Source organism: Sylvia atricapilla, chromosome 1 (assembly GCF_009819655.1).
Source record: "Sylvia atricapilla isolate bSylAtr1 chromosome 1, bSylAtr1.pri, whole genome shotgun sequence".
NCBI classification, from domain to species: Eukaryota; Metazoa; Chordata; class Aves; order Passeriformes; family Sylviidae; genus Sylvia; species Sylvia atricapilla.
Genome location: NC_089140.1, coordinates 33,831,297 through 33,856,340, shown reverse-complemented (window position 1 = coordinate 33,856,340; position 25,044 = coordinate 33,831,297). Strand labels below are relative to the sequence as shown.

Below are 25,044 nucleotides of genomic sequence, written 5' to 3'. Positions count from 1 at the left end.
AAGTTAAAATGGGAACATTTCACTGGCTACAATGAAGGAAAAAAAGGGGCTAAATGCTGCCAAATTAGCAGAGGGATGACAGAGACTTCAGGTATCCCAACCCATGGCACGGAAAAAGCACCTTGAAAAAATATCCTTGGGCGCCAAAGAGCTATTTCTCATGGCTGGCAGCTCTGCGCTAGGCAAGGAAAAGCCTGCTCGGTAACAATGTACGTCCCGGGATTGCTCTGCGCTTGTAGCCATGAGGGCAAAACAATGCTACAACGTCAATGGAAAGCACAATAGGATAATAAATACGCCGAGCTGTCAGACTCAAAACAAAGCAACACGCAATTGGGGGAAAAAAATTAGTTTTCAGGATGGGAGTATTTGTGGCTGTTTTGTGCACACGCGTGAGGGCTGAGAGCTGTTAACGATGAGACGAACGCTGCTTTAGGTCAAGTTTATTGATAGCTCAGTGATAGAGGGTTCTGGGTTCAAGGCTGTGTGCGAAAAGCTTGGGGGAGAGCAGCATCCGCGCCGGTGGGAGGATATGAAAAAGTGAAATTATTTCACCCCAGGAAAAATTCGTCCCGAAAAGAAAACGGAGTTGGTGGGGTTTTTTTTTCCCCCTAGCATTCACTTGCAAAGTGGTACGGCCTTCAAAAAAACCCCCATATTTTTCAGCCGATAATCCGTTTTGTTTCCCCAGCACACACATACACACACAAAAAACACCGTGGGTCCGTGCGCACACGATGCAAGCCGACGTGATCATTTACAGCCGAAAAAGATTCGAGTCGAATCGTAGGCCCAGGGTTTTATTATTACGGCAACAAATAGTACAGTGGTATAGCGATGAATATCCAGTTAACTCTCCTGCTTCCCAAGACCTTCCTAAAAGATAATGATAAATAAAATGGGGGTTTCCCGGTCTGTTCCTCTTATCTAACTTCTGAGACTTTGTGACGAGAGAAGCGAGATGGGTCTCAGGCTTTCGACGGGCGGGAAGGAAGGAGGAAAACACCCAGAAAAGCCCCGGGGAGGCTCCGTTTCGACAGCCTTGTGTGTCCGAGCGCTGCTCGCGGGGAACGATTCTCCTCCCTCAGCTTGCGGTGGGCTCTCCGCGTCACCCGGCGGGGCCCAGCCAGCGCTCCCCGGGGAGAGGCGGCGGCTCAGACCGGCGGAGGAAGGGGCTAGAAGGGGTGCGGTTCATCTTCCCCCCGAGACGAGGGGAGGCCTCCGGGATTTCCGCGGCGCTCGGGGCGGGGAGGGCTCAAGGAAAGCGGCGCAAGGAGAAATCAGGCGGGGTGCCAAGGGGAGCCCCGCACCTCGGGGGGTGCGCCGCGGCAACAACGGGGCCAAAAAAGCCCACGCCTCGGTGGCGAGGGAGGGCCAGAGGGAGGAAGGGAGGGAGGGAAGGAGGAGGGACGGGCGCCCCCCCGCCGCCCTCGTCCCGCGCGGCGGCGGCGGGACCGCGGCGGGACCACGCCGTGCCCGTGCCCGCGCCCCGGGCCGGGACCCGGCCCCGCGCTGATTGCGTTATTTAATTATCTCCACTTTATTCCCTCAGATGTTTATCAGCTGCTTTGCATATCACGTGGGGGCGGGCGGGCCAATGAGGGCCGGCCTGGCGCGACGCTGGCGCGTCAGCCCTGGTCAAGTCCCGGAGATTGAGTATCTCTTTTTTCAGTCTTTGGGGCTTTTAAAAAAGAGCCACTAGTCTCAATGCGGAGCGGGCTATGACAGCCTCCGTGCTCCTCCACCCCCGCTGGATCGAGCCCGTCATGTTCCTCTACGACAACAGCCTGGATGAGATCAATAAGAACATGGACGGGTTTCACGCCGGCAGCAACTTCGCGGCGGCGGCGGCGGCCAACCCCTGCCGCAACCTGATGGCTCACCCCGCGCCCCTGGCCGCCCCCAGCGCCGCCGCCTACACCTCCAGCGAGGCCCCCGCCGCCGGCATGGCCGAGCCCACTGTCAAGCAGTGCAGCCCCTGCTCGGCCGCCGTGCAGAGCTCCTCCGGCGCTGCGCTGCCCTACGGCTACTTCGGCAGCGGCTACTACCCCTGTCGTATGACCCACCACAACGCCATCAAGTCCTGCGCCCAGCCCGCCTCCACCTTCGCCGACAAGTACATGGACACCTCGGTCTCCGGCGAGGAGTTCACGTCGCGAGCCAAGGAGTTCGCCTTCTACCAGGGCTACGCCGCCGGGCCCTACCAGCCGGTGCCCGGTTATCTGGATATGCCCGTGGTGCCCGCCATCGGCGGCCCCGGCGAGCCGCGCCACGACCCCCTTCTCCCCATGGACAGCTACCAGCCTTGGGCCATCACGAACGGGTGGAACGGGCAAGTGTACTGCCCCAAGGAGCAGAGCCAGCCGCCTCACCTCTGGAAATCCACCCTCCCGGGTAATACACCTGCATGGCTCCCCCCGTCTCTCCTTTTCATCCTGCCCCGCTCTCCTCTCCCGGGTTATCCCGCAGGCAGGGCTCCGTGATCACCCCCCGGGCCGACCCTTCGCCGTCCCCGGCCCCATCCCGCCCCGGTCCACACATGCCCCAGCGCCGCTGGAACGGCACCGGTGCCGCCCCCTGCCCCCCGCCGGCGCACGGCACATCCCGCCTCGCCTGGCCGGCCCCGGCGCCGGCCCCGGGAGAGGAAACAGCTGAAAAGGGCCGCGGGAAGGTCTGTAGTATTATTTTCCATAGACCGTGAAGTACGCGAGCTGTGTAAATCCCTGCAGCCCCTCTCGGTCCTTCCCAGAGTCCCTGGCCAGGCTACATGGGGTTTGTTATTATTTGTCTGACAGAAGTGAGCCTTTCCCTGCCTAAAAGCTGTCTGCGGCGGCCGGGAAAGAGCAATCCCCAGTGCTGAGCCGGGCTTTAGCAGCTAAAGCGGAGCCGGGCAGCCGAAGGAGCGCGCTCTAACCCTAACCCTTGTACCACTTTGAAGATGTCCTAACCGGTTCGAGCGATTTTCTAACATTTCCCTGCATGGTTTTTCTGTTCCAGACGTCGTTTCTCATCCCTCGGATGCCAACTCGTACAGACGTGGAAGAAAGAAACGAGTGCCTTACACAAAGGTCCAGTTAAAAGAACTCGAAAGGGAATATGCTACAAATAAATTCATAACCAAAGACAAGAGGAGGAGGATATCGGCGACTACAAATCTATCAGAGAGACAGGTCACAATCTGGTTCCAAAACAGAAGGGTCAAAGAGAAAAAAGTGATCAACAAATTGAAGACCACCAGTTAATGGATTAAAAATGGAGAAGCAGGAATTCAAGAATTTCAGAACTTTTTTTTTTTGTGTGTGTTCAGATTAAAGTAATTATTAATAATAATTAAAAAGAGAAAAGACAATGAACTTCTTCTTTCAGAACAAGAGATCTGTATCTTTGGAATTATAGCCTTTCTTTCTTTTCCTTTTTTTTTTTTTTTTTTTTTTTTTTTTTAAATATTGCTGTAGCAAAATGGTGAAAACTGACAGTTCTCCTGAAATCCCAAACAGCCAGCCAGTTTCACTGACAGACTGTACAGCCCAGACACCCAGCTCCGAGAGATGTACTTTCAATTAAGGCACGATTTTCTGAGAAACTTGTAAATACTTCTAAGACCTTACTATTTGAAAGAAGACCCTTCGTGGCCACGATGCGGGAGCTGGTTAACTTGAGGAGGTCGATGTGGACACATGATCTGGTTTTCTTCCATTGCAATCCAAACTGTATGTTGAATGACTGCTCAGGTAAACCATAGTGAAAAATTTACAATTACTGTATGTTTTTAAGCAATGCATTTATTGTCAAAAAGTAATAATAAACCTCGAAGGTACTGAATAAGGATTTCAGAGACATCAGTAATGAAGGAAGTTCTGTGGAGGATCTATCTTGATAGTAAATTTAAACATCGCAAATTAGTGAGGATAGAAAGGAAGAATATTTGCTTGGAGATGTCTTTCGGTTTTATTTTTTATTTTCCACAGATGAATTCTTGTCATCTAAACTGGGGGGTTTTGTTTGTTTGGAGGTTTAAAATTATTTTTCTCCTGCAGACCATACAATAGATACATTTTAAAGGACTCTGTCTATTTTAAACCTGAAATAATCTTCAAGAATTAATATTCTAAGTCCCTGGAAATTTTTTAACATTTGAATATTGGCATTTCTTTACAGTAGAAAAAAAATGGCCTGGGAAAAAAATACCCAAGAACTTTGAACTGAAATACATTTTTTTTTTCCCCAGAAGTACTTTGATTTATGTAATCTATATTTGATCTATAAGTAATTAGTCGTTTCTCCTTGTTTATTGTCTGTTATGAGGCCGCAGTAGAGTGTTTAGGGATTCTTTTTACAGCACCTTTTAATCCAATCAGTTATTTCAACCAGCACATTATTTTGTTTTTATTCACTATAAGAAGCTATCTTGTAAATAAAAAAAAAAATCAGCGCACTGTGAAAATGTACTTATGCACCCCTTTTTTATATATTTCTACTGAAAAAATGAAAACCCAAGACGTGTAGAAGTATAGTAGTATTAATACTGTTAATAAAATAGTCACTGTAATAAAACCTGAAAGAAATACTCTTTATTTTTTCCGTTCCTACGCTCATTTAATAGAAAAATATAATGTATCTGTCTTATAATTGTAATACTGATGTCTTTCAGTATGTAGCTTGTATATATATGGTGGATTTTGCTTTATTTTTCTTGGCGGTGTTTATCTGCGGGCAGGCACGCCTGATAACCAGCGTTCCTAAACTATAAATGTTTCGGTAATGTTAAACAGTGGTTTTGCAGCCGCGCTGGGGGACGGGGGGTGGAAAAGCAGGATGAGACGAGCGCAGCGCCGCAGCCCTCGCCGGGAAATGGAGGCCGGCGGCCTACCCCTGGGGTGGGGGAACGCTGCCCAGCCTGCCGATGCCTCGCCGGGGAGGTGGTGGGGGGAGCCGCGCGGCGATGACAGGACGGGGAAGGCCCGAAACCTTGACCTTGAGAGGGGAAAAGCCGATTTGTGACCTTGACTTTTGACAGCTCCGGGCGCCGGCGCATCCGCGGGCCGACAGCGCCACCTCGTGGCCGGAGCGGGGTGCCGTCCGCACCTGGCCGCGCCCGCGCAGCATCGCCGCCCCCGCCGCGGGCCCGGCGCACGGATGGGGGAAATAACGCCGCGGGGCTGGCACGGCAGAGCCAGGGGAAGGCTGTGCTTCGCCTGCTCGCCCGCTCTCTGCCGGTGACAGCAGCGGCGGGGCTGACGCGGTGCTCAGCCGGTGCCCGGCTGAGGGATGCCTGGGCCGTGCGAGGAGCCGCGGGCCGGCCGCGATAGTGAGTGGTGGGCGACTTTGGTCGGACACAAAGAGAAGGTTGCTTTAGCCGCCTGTCTCCTGCGGTGGTCTGTAGCTCTAATTAGAGCTATTGGGGAACCTTTACGGTACATTTAGAGGGTATCATATACCGCGCTCGCTGTGCGCTTCTAGCCTTACATTTCTGAAATTCAAAAGGACCCACCTCTGCAGGGATCAGCGCAGAGCGATTTCCGTCCCTCAGATCTGACTGTAACGCATTCGTGCAATAACTGACATGAAAACTACCTGCAGTAGAGGGATTTATTTTCCAGGAGGCTTTCGTGTCGGGGGCTTTGCCCTACATTCGGGATTTTAGCCTTCCCGCCGTGTGCGGCCGCGCAGGGGCTGTGAACCGCTGTGGTTTCTCGGGCTGCGAAGCCCTGCGGTTTCTCAGGCCGCGGGAAACCCGCGGCCGCGGAGCGTGGGAATTTCGGGTGCATCCCTTCGGAGACCGGTCAGGGCATTTCTGAGAGAGAAATCCCATCCTGCTGCGAAAATAGCCTAGGAGTGTCACATTATTGGCCGGCGGTTTCCAGACCACGCAGTTCGGTTGTGCTTTGGGGTGACAGGGTGTCGGCCCCCTGTGACAAGCGCCCGGCCTTCCAGCGGCCTGCGGCACCGTGCGAGGGACCACGGGTAAAGATCCACGGGCGTAACCCCACCCGTGGGTGGCGGACAGGGCTTTGTGCTGCCCACGGGCGTGGAGAACCTCTGGGGAGCCGGCAGTCTCCAGGAGCTCCGCGGTAGACCCGCGGCCTGGGATTTTCAGCGGAGCTGGAGCAGGCAGAAAACTGCCTCGCTGGAGCTGTTCTGTCTGCGGGAAGCCCTGTTACCTTGCTCGAAGGTCTGCCGCTGTGGGCTGGCGCCGGGGACCTGTCTCCCACTGGCCGTACCTGCTGCCCACGGGCCGTCTGCCTCGGCTGCAGGCATGGCACAGCCGCCTTCCCACCGTCTCCTTGCGACGCTTTCTCCTGAAGGAGAGAAATTGCCCGAAGAAGGCCACAAGTGAATTACACTTGTTTTCCCTCCGAGCGAATAATTCTGTTTATTTCGTTATATTTCGCAGCATGTGCAATTATTGCATGAGACGCCGCAAATTATATGTACTTCAGGTCGAAGTTGGGGGTGATGCAGACGACTGAATCCTGCCTACCTTAGTCAGGATCTTCTATTTTCAGACCATGCCCCGGAGCGATATAATTCAAGGACGCCTTGAAAGAGGCGTCACAATGAGAACATGGCCGACATTAGTATAACTACAGTTTTTGTTTGTTTGTTCGGTGTTGTTTTTGTTGTTTTTGTTTTGGCTTGGTTTTTTAAGGTGACTTTTAATCGGAGCTGGCGTTTGAAGATTATGTTTTCACACTGAACTACCTACCGTTCAAATTTGCTAAGCATTTCAGGACTGACTGTGGATTAGCGAATTTAAATTCCCACTACTGTTCAAATAGCTCAGCCGCATATATATTTCACAGGGTAAAAAGGGGAGCGTTTGACTCGCGATCACTGGCAGGAGTAAGGTAACATTTTGGATCCGACTCCCGTTACCATGTAAGTCAGCGTCGAGGCTCCGAGGCTCTCGCAGGTTTTAGCAGGGCGAGCAGGTCATGTTTCCCGGCCCGGCAGCGGCGAGCCCCCGTCAGGGAAGCAGGAGCCCAGGCCGGCGAGGGAGCCCCCCGTACCCCACCGGGGTGTCCCCCCCAGAGCCTCGGGCGTGCGGCCGCCGCGGCGGAGGCTCCGCGCCCGGTCCCGCGGGGAGGCCGCTCCCACCGAGCCGCCGCCTCCTCGTCGAGCCCGGCTCGAGGCGCCTCTGGAGAAATACCCCACGGTGCGGGTGGCTGGCTCAGGTGAGCAAAGACAGGGAGCTCCGTGCCTTGCTCTCCGGGGCACCGGGAAGAGGGTACTGAGGGAAGCGGAGGCGGCCGGCCGAGCGCTCCGCGGCCGTGCGGCGACTCAGGGAACCGAGAAGGTGCTGTCTGCGGTTTTCCGAGTCACCAAAGATCCATTCACTCTCCGCGGGCCTTGCGTACACTCCCGCCCTCGCTTCGGCCGTCCCGCGTGTCTGCCTACCCACGGCTGCGCCCCCGCGCCTCCACCCCTCCATCCCTTTGCCGGGCAGATGCGGCCTCGGAGCGTGGTGGAGAGCGGGCATGTAGGTGTGTGTGTGTGTGTTCATGTTATTTATTGCCTTCATTTACCGTCCAAAAGCTGTTGGCACATACATTTTCAAGTACAAATTGCTGTTGTATTGCATATTCCCCTCTCACCAATCTGCCGCCAGAGTCCTAAAATACATCCCTAATGCGTTTTACAAGTGAATATTATCACCAGCGAAAATAATTAAGCGACGTGATACATTAAGTCACGACGTCCGTCCTTGCACACGATTCGGAGAGAATTATTATTTATATTCCCCGCTTTACAGAGAATGTTTTAAAATGGTAGTAGGGAACTTACTGTGCCTGGATTGCTGTCTGGAGTTACGTGTGCAAGGAGTTTTATTTGCAAAAGTTAAGAAAATGTGCCGGAAGAAGGATTTGGAAGGAAAACAAACGCAAAATTAAAAAACAAAACCTATGTAAAAGTAGTACAGTCTTTATTTTCTCAGCTTCCCTTGAATCCAGAAAGTTAGGTATAATATTTTAGCAGCTGTGGACAGAGATGCAAGGGGCAGAGGGAGCGAGTTATTACTGTATATTTAGTATATTTATTGGAGTACTAAATACAGAGCAGCATTTCACTCCTAGCTCAAAACACGCTATATAATTAAAAAAAAAAAAATCAGTTTCACTTCAATCTCCACGTAGCTCACTTTCAGTCTTGGATTCAGAGACATACATTTTGATTCCTACCGTCCGGAAATGTTCGTTTATAATCGCCTGATTCTTGGCGTCTTGGGTCCCTCAGTTTTCCCATGGGCAGAAAATGTCCTTATGTCTTTGACGCGGACAGACAGGTATAACGAATGTTACACTTTTTCCCACCCAGCGAATAATCTGGTATTTAATCTCTCCCCGCCTAGAGCACTTGGCAGTAGCAAAGGTGGATTGCTATGGGAAATAAACCTTGACAGGAGCATATTTCCGAAAAAGAATAACTCTAAATCTATTTTTTTTCAGCTGCCTTTTGCTCAGAAAGATTCCCGTTAAAATACCCCGTAATGTCGTCCTCAATATTGAAATGTTCAGAAAATCGCCCATTACTTCCAGAAAAAGGAGTTTATATATATATATTATATATATTATATATATTATATATTTATATATATATATATATGAGAAAACGGGTAAGAATCTCGGCCTGTAGCTTATACATTAAAAATATCTACGGCGTAAATAAAATCCCATTCCTGGTGCATTTCAGCATTCTCCGTGGGCAGCATTAGCAATAAAATCAAGACAGCGCTTAATGCAAAAAAAAATATTGGCAGGCGCTAAAAGGCCGTTTGTCGCCATTCATAACATTTAGATGCGTTTCAATGCACTTTCATGAGGATTTGAAGAGATGCCCTTGCGCGCTCTCGGCCGGTAAAGGAGTCCAAAAAGAAGAGGGGGAGGGAACCAGGGGGTGGCTTTTCCACGCGGGCCGGGGGGAATGTGGGGCGGTGGGTGCCGGGACGTGCCCACCATCCCCGGCCGCGGGTGTTCCGGCCACGCCGTGAGCTTTTCCCTGCCCCCTGGGCCCCCTCCCCCTTGAATGCAGTTGATTCATGAACTAGGGTACGAAATGCTAATGTTCATTAAGTCTATCCTCCTCCCTCCTCCCTTCGGCCTCCTTCCCGCCCCCGCACCCCCAAAAAGATTTTTTTTTTCTCCAGTGAATAGCTTCAACATGGCGTACTGCAAGGCAGAAGCTTTGCCCGTTCCTAGATCTGAACTGTGATTAAACATCCCCAAAGAGAGCATCTCTCTTCCTCCCGCCGCTTCCCCCTCCCTTCCCTCCCCTTAGCGTAAAGCGCCCTCTTCTACGTAGGAAAGGTCAAGTCCTACAACGCACAACCCACGGTCATTACTGTACTGTGACCCGGGGTGTACTGGGGAGGAACGGCCGCTGTCTCGTGATCAAAAACACTGGGACTTCTTTTTTTTTTTTTTTTTTTTCTTTTTTTTTTTTTTTTTTTTTTTTCATTTCTCCTACTGGTGCGATGGGAATCCGTGGAATTAGACAGCATTTTAGCCTCCTGCAATCACCTTGTGTGCAAATCGCCATCGGAAATCCTAAGGGACCAGGCGAGAAACAGAGAGAGGGGGAGACAGAGAAAGGGCGGGGGAAAAGAGAGAGAGGGAAAAAATAAATAGGTATAATAGTAATAGTAATAATAACAGCAATAATCGTCATTAGCCTGTGATATCGCTGCATTTTGCCTGAAGCTGGCAGGAAGGACAATATGCCCCAGTGGCCAGATTTCTCTCCATCTAAAGGCAAAACAACAACTAGGAAAAAAAAAAAATATATATATATATATATAACCCCCCAAGTCAACAGCAACCCAAGACAATGAAAAATCGAGAAGGAATGTTTGGTGGACCCTGTATATTTAATCTGTAAGAGAGGAAACCAAAAAATATGCAACCCATCCTCATTGAACTGGAGATCTACAGCCCAGCGCGGGATCCTGTCAGTCTCCATGGGGATATATTTTTGCACAGGCGAGAGACTTCTGGATACTGGGGTAAGATTTTCGTGCTCTTCCTGGAAGGGGCTCAATGTTTCTTCTCTCTCCCTGCTCGGTGGTGAACTAAGCAAACAAGCCAACAGCAAACACCCACCCGGTCCCCTAGCAAAAAGCCCCCTGCATGACTGGAGCAAAGTCGTCCGGGAGGCCTTTGTGGAGAGTTTCCCAGGCCCCTGGTCCCCCCCCGCTCCCAGCCCACCCACCCACCCCACTCCGTTTCTCCCACGATGTTTGAGGCCGAAGTGCCGCCTCTCCTTCGGGGACCGAGGGGAAGGCGGCTGCCTGAGCTGATGCTAATAGAGCCGAAGAGCCGGTTGAGAAAAGTAAGACTGTTTCTCCTAGCTTGGGTGCCGGCTCCACCTTCCTCAGGGATGCTGCTTTCCTCTCTAGCATAGGTGGGAAGCAAAGAGGGCTCTTGGCAGGAAAAGTGCACCAGGAGAGGCTGGGGTCAGAGCCCAGGACGAGAGCAGACTTGCAGATAGAGCTGCTGGTTGTTTGGCTTTGCGCAGCGCCGTGTTGTATTGCAGGGCTGGGTCAGGCTGCATGGAAAAACGTCTCCTGTTTTTTATCCTCGGTTGTTTTATTCCCGTGTACTTGCCTCTGAAATTGTTTTAATCATTCAAGTGCAGGGGAGGAGGGTGGACGGCTGTGTATGGAAGAAATACGGGGAAGGATGTTTAACCTGTCTGCTTTTCGCCATTGTTTGTGCGTATCTAGAGAGAAAAATGCCAGCCGGGCATTGTAACCTGTCAGTTTTAATTAATCTGAATTTCGTCGTAATCGCCTTGATTTGAACGCACTAGGCAAATTGCTTTCATTTATTCCTGGTCGTATAAAACGACCTATATGGTCGGCTTGGGTGAGGAGTAATGGAAAAGCGGGTTACTTCAAGCCTGGCTTCGAAATGCCTTCGGGTAGGCAGAAAAAAAATTTAAAAAAAATTCTTTAATACAAAACAACCTTGGATGGACTTCGTCTCCAGATAGTGGCTGGTTTACATTTAAATATGTGAGGATTTCTGAGTACTGTGCTGCATGAACTTGATGGGAAAATAAAACCGAAAGAGAAAGAACGAGTTACTCCCGCACTTCGCCTGGTCCCATTTTGGATGTTTTGTCCGAATTCCCCCGGACTCCACAACGTTGATCTGTCATGCTTAGGCGCCCCGATTTCTGGAAGGAGTGATATTAGTACCAGCGTTTGTTGAAAAGTCAGGAAAGGGAAACAAGCGGGACAGTGAGCAGGCTTCCACCCGGGCATAGGCAAGAGCAGCCATATTAGGCTCAGAGAAAGAGCTGGTTTTATGGGTATCTTTGCTTTACGTCTTAGAGAAGAGACAAGAAACGATCCTTACGAGCCGGCTAAACTGTACATGGGCATATGATTGCGTCCTAAACTGCAGCACGTACTGTAAGCTCGTGTTATACAAATAGCTTCCTATAAATGTTACATAAGTACAGGTACCTTAATTGTAATACAATTCTGAGAGTCCATCAAAATATGAAGTTGGAGCTTTGAAGTCATTGATTTGACAGTCCTGGAATAGCGATACTTCCTGTACCCGCCCCTTAAAGCAAGCATTGATGAAGAAATGTCTTTAGTTCGGTGGGTTTCATGATATGTGCATAAGGCTGTCCTATAAAGTTAGCAGTGGTACAGTAAAATCTGATGTGTTTCTTGGCGAGTTGGGCAAAATAATTAAATAAAAAAATGAAATACCTTTATAAATCATTGTTAAAATTTAATGTGCATTAGAGAGAACCTTATATCCTATAAAATTCAATTTAGCTTAGAATCCCAGTCAATTACCTTGACGTGGATTTCTGTGTGGATCTCGGCATCTCAGAAACAGTCCAGCTACCACAGGCTGGTCTCGGCGTCGAGGCATTTCACTTTCTGTAGCTTTCTGGGCTTAATCTAGAGGGCACGTTATATATCTCATAACTCCTTGTTTCTATGCTGAATTGGTAGGCAGAAAATGCTCATTAGCCAGAGGCAAGGCGATGGGATTATTTTTTCTTCTCACTGAATATACTTCCTGGATTAACAAATCTAAGGTCAAGTTCAAGGCATCGATTCTAGCAATACTTTTAAATGTAAGTCGACATGGGAATTTTTGGCGCACTTTTTTTTTCTTTTTTTCTTTCCTTTTTTTTTTTTTTTTTTTTTTTTTTTTTTTTTAATATGTAGAGTAAAGCGGCACTCTCGGTTGTGGGGGAACTTTGCATGAGAACATCGCCTGGGATATGGCCGTCTGCAGGGATAATTCTCCATTACTGGCACCTCACTTTCAAGGGATCACTGGGGATGTTCCCCTAAACCGTTCTGTTTAATTCTTCATAAAATACACTGACACGAAAAGGGGCTGGTACCTGCTTACTACAAACGGTGCTAACGACACGGTGCTTTGTGGGTCTGGGTGCGAGTCGGTGGAAAGTGCCGGCGGATTATAACCAAGGAAATTTGCTTTCGCACCAGTTTAGAGCCCACCGCTGGCTCTTAGACACCCCTTTCCCGCAGATTAAGTTTGCTAGAAGTCTTTTGCACCTGTATCTGGATAGACGGGGAGGGAAACGAGTGTGTTGTGTATGTTTTCCTGTGCCGGGAAAGCCTCCGAGATTGTTCAAGGGAAGAAAAAGAGACATTTATAGAAGCATCGTCAGTCAATCAATTTCTGGTACACAAGTTGGTCTGAGAAAACCTTTTCTTGGGTCCGTTTTATTAGGGAACCGGTCAGCATTGTCTCTCAGGGCCAGGCTCCTAGCAGTAAATGTGAACATTATGGAGGGGTTCAGCGCCCCGGGACCCTGGAGCTCAGGGCTGGGGAACCGGGGGTGAGGAGACACGACATTGTGAGAGACTCCCCGCGAGTTGGGAAGGCGCCGGGAGGCTGTCAGAACAACAATTCGTTTGTCTGCTGGTGAGCAAGAGAATAGCTGCCGAAACATGAAGTTTTCTATCTAGAAGTAGCTTCTCTCCTGGGGAAAAAAAAAAAAAAAAAAAAAAAAAAAAAAAAGCGCCCACAGTATTTCGGCTACTTGCAGCTATCAGAGTTAGAGTCCTCAGACCTTCATCAGCTCAAAGGGATGCAAAATATCATGATCGGTCGCCAAAACTTGTACATGTCTGTAGATCCGTAGTGGTTTAATTCTAAAATTCAAACTAGACGGGAGGCTTGGTAGGAAAAAAAAAAACAACAATCACTCTCTTCATTTCAGCAACTTAAAAAGACACAGAGAAAAGGAAAAGATTTTGCTAATTGATATTAAAAGTTAATCTAAAGCATTGTACTCCAGATGAGTGCAGCCTTTTGAGGTGTTCCATGCTCTGAAATAATGTAATGCATGAAAGAAAAATAAAAGAAAAAAGGGGGGAAAAAAGAAGTCAGAATTACATTGAATCCTGTTTATATCTGCTCATTCTCTTTACATGTATCCTGCAGCTTCCTAGCAAAATCACAACTACACCGCTTGATATTTTGGAAAATAAATAGCCTATCCCATGTCACAGCACAGGAGTTCCATCTCACCGATTTATACAGATGCACAGATATACAAAGATATATAAAAATTCACCTATTATTTAAATTATTTAGCTAGCTATTATAGCACTTCATTCTATAGCAATCTTATGGTAACATATTTAGTTTAAAAAAAAAAAAAAAAAAAAAAGAAAAAAGAAAAAAAAAAAAAAGAAAAAAAAAGAAAAATTATACCTACAGCCTCCTTCCACAACAGACAAAACGGCAAACAGAAAAGAAGCGCCTTTTAAGAACTTCTGAGCCCAAGATATTTAAAATCCAAATAATCAGCAAGGTTTTCTGACGCTGGAAAATTTTGCGACGAATTATCGCCTTGCGTCCCTATTTGCATTGGTAAAGGTGGGAAGACGGTGCGCTTTTCGTTGGCAGCTGCATTTGGAATTCCCTAATGCTATATTTTTCTAATACGGCTTTGTAAACTGTAATCAACCCTCAGTTTTACAAAACACTGTCCTAATTCCTTAGATATTTTCTCCTGCTCGAGTCGTAATACCCCTCACCCTCCCTGTGCGAGAGAAGCAGCAGAGATTGAAGCCAGCGATCCTGTAATATCTTTAATTAGCTCCTCTTGACGCAAATTCCTTCTAGCACACGTTCCTCCTGTTAATTAGAGGCACCCACCCTACTGGCAAGGTAAATGGTCGGCTTCAAACATTTCAAGCAAAGGCCGGTACAAAAAGACAACAGTTTAGATACAATAGAACTTGAACTTTTGGAGAAGCAGTAGTGAGTTAAACAGCTCCCTTTGCACGCCATCTGTATATGTAAAAGCTAGACTATCGTGGCGTCCTAGTTCTGTTTATATTCCTCCAAAGAAGAGATGTAGCTTTTTTCTCCTCCCTTTGTTTAGCTTAGCTATGGGTAACAGTCTCCCCACCTCTTGGCCACGCTTCTCCTTTGCAAAACCTTCCTGCAGCAGAGGTTCCAAATTCAGAGCGGTTTTACCCTCTCTAATCCGGTCGAAATACATGGGAAGGCGTAACGAATGCATTTTGCTTCTCCAAACGAAATGCCTGCCTTTGTTTATGTTGTTCTCAGTGAGGTTAGCGAGGGGAAGGCTCGGTTTTCCCCCTTCCTCAACGCGGAAGTCCCAATTACTGTATTAAAAGAGCAATTCAACATTAGACCAAATAATCAACATTGATAATTGTGCTGAACACAGCAACTTAACAGCAGGCTCCCTGCAATTACCCACACATTCCGGGACTTTAGGCGTACATTATCTCTTGTTTCATTTAACAGCAAATAAAGCAGAGAACAGCCTGTGCCTTGGGTGTCTACTCGCTCCCAGTCGAGCCGTGCCCCCCCTCGGTTTTCCCCATCACCCTTCCCCGCTCAGAGTGCAGGCGGCACCCGGAGGCGCTTTGGGGTCCCCCCTGCGTTACAAACCCGCTGGAAGAGAAATAGGCTGCTCGGTTTGGAGAGGTGGGGGAGAGAGCCCGAGCGATTCAAAAGCAGGCATCGGGGCCGCACGTGTGCATGCTGTGCGAGCACATATATGCCCAGACACACGCACACCCACGCACACACACTCCTGTTTCCAGTTGCCTTCTCGCCCTTCTTGCCTTAATTTCCCTTTGTTTCCCAGACGCAGCCCCGACCTCTGGCACGGCAGAGCCTCGCACGGCGCCGCAGCCCCGGCTGCAGAGAGGAGCGGCAAAGAGCCCCATACAAACCTGTGCCAGCTCTGCTCCCCATTTCTAGCCCCAAGGTTTGAAATTTATTGAAATGCAAGAGGGCAGCTGCAGTGAGTCCGAGGAGGTTGCGTCCCGCGATTAAGTGTTGGGCAGCTCTGTCATGTCTGCTCTGACACAAGCTGAAGTTGACTGCCAAAGTGCTATAAAACCGCAGGTCAGTCTAGAACTGTTTTCGGTTCCCCTAGACGCGCCGTGTTCAATTATAGCCTTAAAAGCCCTAATACAAGTGCAAGAATTTGTTTGCCATCACACAGAGGCGGGGCGAGGCTCGGCAATGGTGGCGCCTTTGTTATCTCAAAGTCACTGAAATCCTTATACATTCCTTTTTGTTCGAAGGGAGGAGTGTCTGCGTGTGTGCAGGGTGTGGGGAGAGATTTTCATCGACGGGATTGAACGGTGAGGGTATACAGGGAAAGTAACCAATGTTCGGACACCAAAAGAGGGCTTCCGACCCCCCATTCCACTCCACCCACCGCCCCACGGCGACCACCCCCCGCAAAAAAAACCCCACCAAAAACTAACCAAAAAAATTACAGGGAAAGTAAATGCGAGCGAAATCACAGCCTTAAGGAAAAAGCCAACCAGAGCACTTGCACACCCCTCCCCACCTCAAGCTAAAAAAAAAAAAAAAAAAAAAAAAAAAAAGGGAGAGGGAGAGAGAGGGAAAACCCCCAAACCTTTTTACAATCCCTAAACGACACTGCAGTCTTCTGCTAGCGGTTTTGACGACATGCAATCTCTTTCCATCCACTTTCTAGCAAATATGTCAAGCTGGAAGATTAATTCATTAATTTCAAGTTCAGCTCACAGACGTGCAGTAAGCATAAGAAGTTCTTGCAGCAAACCAAAATAAAGAGTTCATTACAGGGATACGTCCAGAGCATTTGATTTGTGAACGGTAACCCTTGTAAAATAAGAAAAAGGCATATAAACATTAATGCTAATAAATTAGTTTACTCCACTACAAAGTAATTACTTGATAATATTGAATTTACAGCTTGAATTCAAACGCAATTGTTAACTATAATGTAGGGGAAATGCATAATGAGAATATTTTCTCTCTGCACAACATGATTAGATTTGTTATTGAGTCGGTTACGATAAGCTAAGCAATAAATAAACAAATCGATGTTGACATTTAAATACCGAGGATCTCCAGAATTTACTAGAGAACTTTCTCCGGATATATAAATACTTCCACTGCACTGCAGAGGAAGAGGGGGGGAAAATCCAAATATTATTTCCCTAACATTTTCGTTTCCCTTCCACCAGCCTCCCAAGTCCACGGGGGCATGGCTCTTGAACTGCGTCTGATTTCTTAGAGTACCGACTTCACAATAGCCTTTTGCCATTCTGTTTTTCTATTTTGATGAAATCCAGCCGGAACTCAAATATTTCTTTACTGAAATCGAGCATCAGAATAGCAAAAAAATACTTTTTTCCGAGAGCTTAGGGATGTCCGTGCCTCAAAAGGTGCTGTATTCTTTGGCGTATTTCTCTGTTTTCTTTGGCTCTGCTCATTCGGTGGGGTGTGCATTTTTATTGGCAGAAAAGTACTTTTTAGTCTCTGCCCTGTACAATCCGCTTTCTATATCATCCCTTTCATGCAACAATAGTAAAAGTTTAACCAGGTTTTTAAAATAGGTCTCCCTGGATCTCAGCCTTCAGCGACGACACAAAGCTAAAAGGAAAGCATCTCGGTACGGCGAGTCTGTTCCTACGGGTTAACAGTATGTCAAATAATTTTAACTAGGCTTCTGGCAATTAAACTCGGAGTATTTGTCAAGCTGGCGTAGCCCAATATTCACTGGTTTTTCCAAGCATTTAGCTGCAGAATTGAAGCGGAGAGATCAGCAAACAGTCTTTGGCTCCGTGGTCTGCACTCTAAAGGGCTTGCTGGCTCTCTGGCGTTGCGAATGAGGCAAGGGACGATTTGGAAGGGGTGAGGAGGGGAAACCTGCGTCCTGGGGACCCGACACTGTTAACTACCTCCAGTAAAGCTTGGCTGAAGCTGCGCGGGGTATTTGAGGTTAATATGTAAGTAAGGGAAGGAAGACACTAAGCGCTTCGGAAGTGAACATGAATGCAAGCATGTAATCTATTCACCATGAAAATCAGTAAAGACTTGACCCTGGCACATTCTTCCTAGTAAGGTTTCCAGAAAAACCCTGAAGAGTTGAAGAGTGAGGGGTTTGGGGTTTTTTTTTTTTCTTTTTTTTTTTTTTTTTTTTTCAGGGGGGAGGAGGGAAAGCCCAAACCGAACTCCCAAAAAAAAAAAAAAAAAAAAAAAAAAAAAAAAAAAAAAAAAAAAAAAAAGATTAATAAGAAAGAGACGCTTTCCTCAGGAGCATTTTCCTCCTCGGAAGCAGCTTTCCACAAGAAAGCGTGCGTGCATCTCTACGGTGCCCTCCTTCTCGGAGCCTGCCAGCGAGCCGCCGAACGCCCCAGCAAGCCCACAAACAAACAGAAAGATCTCACCTAACCCTGGGGGGAATTGATAAGCCTCTCTGCTCCAGAGCCAGAGGGTGCCAGGGGCCGGGCGGCTAAGTGTGGGGCAGTGGCAGGGCCGGCCGTGTGTCCCCCAGGGCTCCCCCCCTGCCAACCTGCGCTGGGCTCGCCCCTGGGCGCTGGCGACGAGCTGTTGCTTTCCCCCGCGACGGCCACAAAGGGAGCGGGGCCCGGGCCCGCCGCTCGTCAATGTCAACGTCGGGCCACGTGACCGCACCTCCCTGCCGCCGCCGGGAGAGCTCTCCACGTCAGCCTACGTCTCCCCATCCCTTACTTCACGGATCCGCTTCAAAGGGGCAGCTGCGTTAGAGAATCATGTTAAGCTCAGCTAATGCGGAGAAGCCGAGGTAGCCCTAATGATGGATTTTGATGAGCGTGTTCCTTGTTCCTCTAACATGTATTTGCCAAGTTGTACTTACTACGTCTCGGGTCCTGATTTTTCCAGCCTCCCTTCTTTTTTGCCCCAAACCCCGTCTTCTCGCCCTATGACATACTCCTACTCCTCCAACCTACCCCAGGTCCAACCTGTGAGAGAAGTTACCTTCAGGGAATATGCCATTGATCCCTCCAGTAAATGGCACCCCAGGAACAATCTGCCCCACTGCTACTCCGCAGAGGAGATCATGCACAGAGACTGCCTGCCTGCCACCAACACTGCTAGCATGGGCGAGATGTTCGGCAAAAACACAGCTAACGTCTACCACCCCAGCACCAACGTCTCCTCCAATTTCTATAGCACGGTGGGCAGGAACGGGGTCCTGCCCCAGGCTTTCGACCAATTTTTCGAGACGGCTTATGGCACGGCGGAAAATCTAGCCTCGGCGGACTACCCGGTAGACAAGAGTGGCGAGAAGGCGCCCGCGGCCGCCGGGGCGGCGGCGGCGGCAACTTCAAGTTCGGAGGGCGGCTGCGGCAGGGCGGCGGCGACGGCGGCGGAGAAGGAGAGGAGGAGGCGGCCGGAGAGCAGCAGCAGCCCCGAGTCATCTTCCGGCAACAATGAGGAGAAATCCGGCAGTTCCAGTACGTATAAAGGCAGCGCCGGAGCGCTTTTAGGAAAGGCAGCTTGAAATCTAGCGCACCGCCGCTGTTAAATTTTTATATGCTGTTTTATAAGCATATAAGGTTTATGAAGGGCCTTTAGATTTCCCCCAACAAAACTTTGTTATAAAAGGCGAGATCACGTGTTTAGTGCTGAAATTGGCCGTGAAATACCCACCGGGCAATGGATGCCTAATTTTTTTTTTCCTTTTTCTTCCCCCTTTTTTTAATTTTTTTTTTTGCCCCCCCTCTTCTTTTTTAAAATAATAATAATAATTAAAAAAAGAGTTCCGTGGTCAGCTCTTCCAAATATAATAACGTTAGTTCTGTGCCTGTAAAATCGGCAAAAAAAGGAGATCCTGACTCCTTTGATACCAGTGTAATCCAGTGATTTTATAAAAGCCATGTGTTGCACCAGAAGTCTAGTTAGGAGCTGAATTCAAAGCCTTTGCCGTTTTAACGATTGCGCTAGAATAGCGTTTAACAGATAAAGTAGCCGCCTGAACTGTAGCAATATATTAAAAGAAGCAAATTAACCTAAAGCTGGCCTTTTTGTCTAAAGGAAGCCATTTTACTAAGGCACTCTGGCAATTACGTGTTGCCTTCTGTCCAACAGTTTGTTACTTACAATTGTTATTCAATCTGTCAAAGTCTGATTTTTTTATGTGGGCTTTTTAAAAGGCAAAGCTAGTATACGGCCGGGGGAAAAAAAAAATACCTCGACAATGAACTGTACCAGAAAAGGAAGTTTTTAAAGGGATAGCGGCTACGTTTAATGTAAAGAGCTCCTGAACCTTGAAACCTTTTATATTCTGCTTAATGAACTTTAAAACCGTAATGGCTAATCGAGAGGAGAATACCTCGATGCGGTGGAGAACGTGCTTGAAAACAGCCGGCTAGGGGGAGAAGGGGACGCCTCAGCCTTGGGCTCAGGGGGTTTTTCCTGTGCTCGGGACGTCGAGACGGGGATTAGGCCGGGGAACGAGGGCGAGATCCAGGCGGGAACGGGCTCGGGGAGGGCTGGGCGCGGGCCCCCCCTCCCGCCGCAGCGCTGCCCGCTGCAGGCAGCCAGGTGGTGGCTGCTCCCTGGGCAGCTCCTCGCGCGGCGGCGCCCGGCGGAGCAGCCTACAAAGGCTTTTCCTCCGGCTCGTGAAATCCGCGAGAACCCCCCGCCACCGCTCTTTTCCTGCAGCTGCCCTCCCCGCGGAGGAAGCGAGGCCGGATCCCCGCGTCTCGGCGGGGGTTTCGCCCTGCCCGCCGCCCGGGGCCGCGGCGCTGCGGGAGCCGGGGTGTGCCGGCGGGTCCCGGGCCCGGCCGCACGCACCCGCCAAGGCGGAGGGCTGGCGCCAAGCCCCGGACCTACCAACGCCGAGCCCGGAGCGGGCAAAAGGCGGCTTTTCCGCCTCATCGTGCTTCGCCCCAGAGTCCCCCTCGTCCCTTCTCGGCCCCCCCGCCGCCGGCCATCGCCGGGTCTCAAATGTTTCTGCCTTTTTTCGCTCCACAGGTGGACAACGTACGCGTAAAAAGAGATGCCCATACACCAAATACCAGATTAGAGAGTTAGAAAGGGAATTCTTCTTCAGTGTCTACATAAACAAAGAGAAACGCCTCCAGCTCTCCCGAATGCTCAATCTGACCGACCGTCAAGTCAAAATATGGTTTCAGAACAGAAGAATGAAAGAAAAAAAGATTAACAGGGACCGATTACAATATTACTCGGCTAATCCACTACTCTAAAACTCATAGCGTTTTTCAAGACGAGATTAAATTCAGATTTCGCCCTTGACAAGGTCAAGCCACGGGGTTACGTGGAGGAAGGAGGTGTGTATCTGACGGGACTTGAAGAATCTAAGGTTTTACACACATGTAAACCTACTCTGGAACTGCGACGATGATGTGTTTTTTTATATATATATATATTTACATATCAACTGGAATCGATTTGATTTTGACACCCATGGGATCCATTTCGAAACGTGCACGTCACCTTTGAGTGCAAAATCCATACCTCTTTACCTTTCCAGGCACTGCGGCTCACCCTGCCACCGCTTTCGGCAGGCACGGGCGGGGACCGGTCCTTCTCCATCCCCGGACTCGCCCACCCTTGGGCCCTTTCTCGCCCCTGTGCTGCTGTGGAACAGCTGTCTGGAGATTGCCAGGTCGGGCTCACCCAACCAGGACCACTGCAGAATACATAAACTCTGAGAAACAATCTTTTGTTCTTCCTTAGGAGGATATCTGGGTTAGAGGCAGTGCTCCATTGCTCATAGGTTTGAAATGAGAATTGAAGGACGGACACACACACACACAAACATACACACAGGGGATTAAATAAAGGGGGGATGTCATGTCTACACCTTACCGAGGCCAACCGCGAGTAGTTGTAATATGGATGTAGTGATGGTTATAGTAGTGTTTCCTTTGGGGGTGTGGGGAGGGATGGGGGCGAGGGGAAAAAAAAGACCTAAATGAAAGAATTAATTATTTACTTTTAAAAATCAGGTATAAATTCGCCATATATCGTAAAGAAACAATCACTAAAAAGAAAATTAGAAAAATTTAATTAGCTCTTGTTTAATTTATGACAACAGACTATGCGTTGCCATCTTTTTGGAGACAAATCATGTTTAAATACTAAAAATAAATCGGCAAAAAGTGTGAATTTCATCAGTTTAAGAGAAACAACTCCATAAAGGAAACTAACCCTCTGGCTTCTGGCTCACAAACTTTCTTCAGGAAATACCTGTGGAGAACGACAGTTTAGCAAATACCACACAACACTTAATTGAAACTTGGAGTTGTGCAATGCACTAACATTGGATGATTAAAATAACTCGATTGCATGTTCGTTTAAAGGTGACTAGTGTGGAGTTTAAACAGAAGCCAAACAATGTAAATATGGTAATTTTGTTGTTGTCTACTCTAAATGTCATGAGCTCTACTTTGTCGCACAGTCGACGTATGCAAAGAATGGAGACTTGTTTGGACTTATTTTAAATATCTATAAATATATATATTTCCCTGCAGGAACCAAAGCGTGAAAAAAATGCAATTAAAAAAAAAAAAAAGAAAAAAAAAAAGAAAAAAATGGAAAATATTTAAAATTCTATATCAGTTTACAAAGGATACAGTGTTCTATCGTTGAGGTAATTTGCTGTTGAGAATATCTGAATGTATATTTCATACAGGAACGGTGTTTTACAAGACTTGTAAATAATAATAAAAAAAAACAACCCATGACCTATGTTGTTGGAATGCCTTTTTTTTTTTCCCCGGTTGGATTTATTTGGTGGTGTTTTTGTTTTTGTTTTTGTTTTTTAAATGGTTCCTTTGGGGCTAAAGGGTGTGGGATTTCTTTACATGTGCAACAAAGTCGTGATAAGAATGTTTTTGATCAATAAATTTTACCAAATGGATGTAATTTCTTTGTCACAATTCACAAAACGCAATATCTTTATATGACATCACTGTTTTCAATATGTATCATCTATATGTATATACAGTTTTCTTTTAATATGCGAAAGTATTTGGTTGCATGTATACAGTGGAACAGCGCACAAGGAAAATAAAAAAAAAAATGGAAACTTTATATTTTTACTCTGGTGTTACATTACTGCATGTTCTTTTATCCGATGTAACCCTGGGACCCGAAATTCCTCCTGACCCTGTTCAGTCATTTCGGGTGAATTACTCTTCTTTCGTGAACTTCGTCGTTAAATCTTTTATTTTGGAGTTAACAAGTGAACCTAGGCATGTTGGAGCATAGCTTCAGCGGGTCTCAGGAAAAGGAAAATCAAGTGTTTTCTTAGCTCTATACGTGTTAGGCCTTCTCCTTATCCTGCCAGCACCGGCGGGGCAAGGTCCTGTGCTCGAGGGTTGGATGGGCCATTGCTGTTTGCTCCCCGCCACACGTGTCCAGGAGAAATGTTTGTCAGTAGCATTTGGGACACGTTTTATAAGCTGGCACCAAAGGCAAGGTTCAAGCCAGCTGATGGATGTGGCCAGAATTTGAGAGCCCTAAGAAAATTGTTGTCTTTAGGGAAAGAAATCCCCATGGCAGTGTGGTGGAAATGGAGTGTTTGAAATTGTCCTTGATCTCCAAGGCAGGGAGGGGGTGGACAGAGGCGGGCAGCGGGGGGAGGACGGCTGGAGAAAGTTGGAAGGGGCAGGGGGGAGAAAACCCCAAACTCCAAACAATAGCTGAGATAGGAATGTGTTTTGAGAAGAGCGTTTGGATCTTTAATGCTGACCTTAATCCTAATCAGGAGAAGAAAGTGGATTCTGTTTTTGCATTGTTTACTGGCTTTGAACTTCTGTATTGCTTGGACATCACCCATAACCTTGAGGTGAAGGACTTACTGACTTTGGGCCTTTGTTGACCACCGCCACCCAGCCAGACAACGTTTACCCAGAGGGAATGTTGAAAAGTGAGGGGAAAAGAGGGGACTTTGTTTGTTTGTTTGTCTCGTATGCGAGGGGAAATGCCAGTTAAAAGGAAGCAGACAGATGGATGGACAGACGGTGAGAGAGGGATTGAGGGACGGATGGAGAGCTGAATGGCAATGAAAGTTAAGCCTGCAAGCTTCCTTTCCTGGTTAAAAATTAACTGGTATTCAGAGCCAATCCCAGAGACAGTAAAAACATGGAGTTTCTGTGGTCGGGGTTTGGATTTCCTAGCCCAATAAAATCGCATCCTCTGTGTTGCTGTGACATTGCGGCCATAAAAACTGTCCGTGACTTGTCTGCTCGCCTGTACCGAATGCATCACTATAAAGGCAGCGGAGGTTCGCCCAGAGGTTTTTACACCGGGAGGTGAGCGACCATTGCTTTCCGCCGCCGTCTGTCCGTCCGCCCGCCCGCCGGGGCCCCGCGGCAGGGCGGCAGGCGGGCAGACGGACGGACGGACGGACGTCGGCCGCGGTTTAGGGGCTGCTTTGCCACAAGATGGCGATCTTCAGATCAATGTCAAAGCCGCCCGGGGCGAGGGGAGCAGCCCTTGCAGAGGGGAAAGGGAAAAAAAAAAAAAAAAAAAAAAAAAAAAAAAAAAAAAAAAAAAAAAAAAAGGAAAATCTTGGCCTTTGTTCACTTTGCATCCCTGGAGCCACACGGGTAATTATTGCACTTACCGGGCTCCGCTGTACCAAAAGCCGCTCGGGATGCCGGGGGAGGGGGGAGACGCTGGGGCTTCTCGGTGGAGTTAAAGCCTCTGGGCTTTGGGTTGGGAAATGCGCGAAGGTAAGTGTTTTATACATCTATCGGGCATGGAGAACGGCGAGCAGTGTGCGGTGACCGGAATGGTACCCTGAGATCTGGGGTGGCCCTTGCTCCGGCCGCTGAGCACCGCGGAAAAGAGCTGCAGGGAGAGGAGGGCATGCAAAACGTTGGTAATTAGGATGCGAAATAATATAGAAGGGACTTTCTAAGTTGAAGTTGACCTTTTATTTTCTCTTCGTTTTGGCCAGCCGCGTGGAAAATCCACGTTATCTGGAAATATTTTTTTCAGAGTAACTTGTAGCTTTCTTCCACTTATTAAAAAAAAAAAAAAAAAAAAAAAAAAAAAAAAAAAAAAAAAGATATAAAGGAGGGAAAAAGGAAAAAAAAAAGAAGAAAAAAAAGAAGAAAGTGTAGCACTGTAGCATTGGAAATATTATGAAACTTGACATTTATGTGTGGAACAGTAGGTGTCTTCAATCAAATAGATCTATGGCAACAGAGTCTGCAAATGACAGACAATTCTGACGATCTTATTAGTCTTGAACTATAGTTTAGTTAGGGTCGTTTGGTAACTTTAAAGGGTTGTCTGCTTCCTTGCAGCTGGACACAGATTGTGGTAAACAACTTTTGACATACTTATGCTAAAAACTGTTCTTGTGATTGCATATTAAGTCAATGTTCGTGCAAGACCAGATTTAGATTTTGATTCTTTCTCTTTCTTTCTTTCTTTCTTTCTTTCTTTCTTAATCAGCACATGTGCTGTAAACAAACAATAGTTACTCATTCTCATGTGCTCAGGGCTGCTCTGGATTGTAGCTTTGAAACTCTATCCTCTCTACGAGTATCCCTAACTCCAGGTTACTTTTCATGCCCATAAAATTTTCACATGTTTTTCTTATGTCTCCATTTGAGAAGGGCGGGCGGGAAGGTGGTATTATATGGAGGAGATACTGGTTTGGCTACATATTTTAATACACGTGTTTCCTAGGACAGGGTTTTAAATATCTGTCCGGAAAAATGAAAAAAATATTATTTTATCCTTT

General features: G+C 47.9%; 2 protein-coding genes across 2 annotated transcripts; both read left to right on the top strand.

Moving 5' to 3' along the window:
* Positions 1–1,652: 1,652 nt before the first annotated feature.
* On the top strand, positions 1,653–4,565 carry HOXA13 (homeobox A13). Its single transcript, XM_066325736.1, has 2 exons — positions 1,653–2,394; positions 2,998–4,565. Exons 1-2 carry the CDS (start codon positions 1,722–1,724, stop codon positions 3,240–3,242), a joined length of 918 nt encoding a protein of 305 aa, XP_066181833.1. The 5' UTR covers positions 1,653–1,721; the 3' UTR covers positions 3,243–4,565.
* Positions 4,566–18,054: 13,489 nt separating this feature from the next.
* On the top strand, positions 18,055–21,109 carry HOXA11 (homeobox A11). The gene is made up of 2 exons (XM_066319254.1): positions 18,055–18,769; positions 20,292–21,109. The coding sequence occupies exons 1-2, from the start codon at positions 18,106–18,108 to the stop codon at positions 20,522–20,524; spliced, it is 897 nt and encodes a 298-aa protein (XP_066175351.1). The 5' UTR covers positions 18,055–18,105; the 3' UTR covers positions 20,525–21,109.
* The last annotated feature ends 3,935 nt before the right edge of the window (positions 21,110–25,044 follow it).

Coding starts and splice junctions, on each gene's coding strand:
- HOXA13 (XM_066325736.1), top strand. CDS start 1,722: ATGACAGCCTCCGTGCTCCTCCACCCCCGCTGGATCGAGCCCGTCATG. Junction 2,395..2,997: donor CTGGAAATCCACCCTCCCGG/GTAATACACCTG, acceptor TTTCTGTTCCAG/ACGTCGTTTCTCATCCCTCG.
- HOXA11 (XM_066319254.1), top strand. CDS start 18,106: ATGATGGATTTTGATGAGCGTGTTCCTTGTTCCTCTAACATGTATTTG. Junction 18,770..20,291: donor GGAGAAATCCGGCAGTTCCA/GTACGTATAAAG, acceptor TTCGCTCCACAG/GTGGACAACGTACGCGTAAA.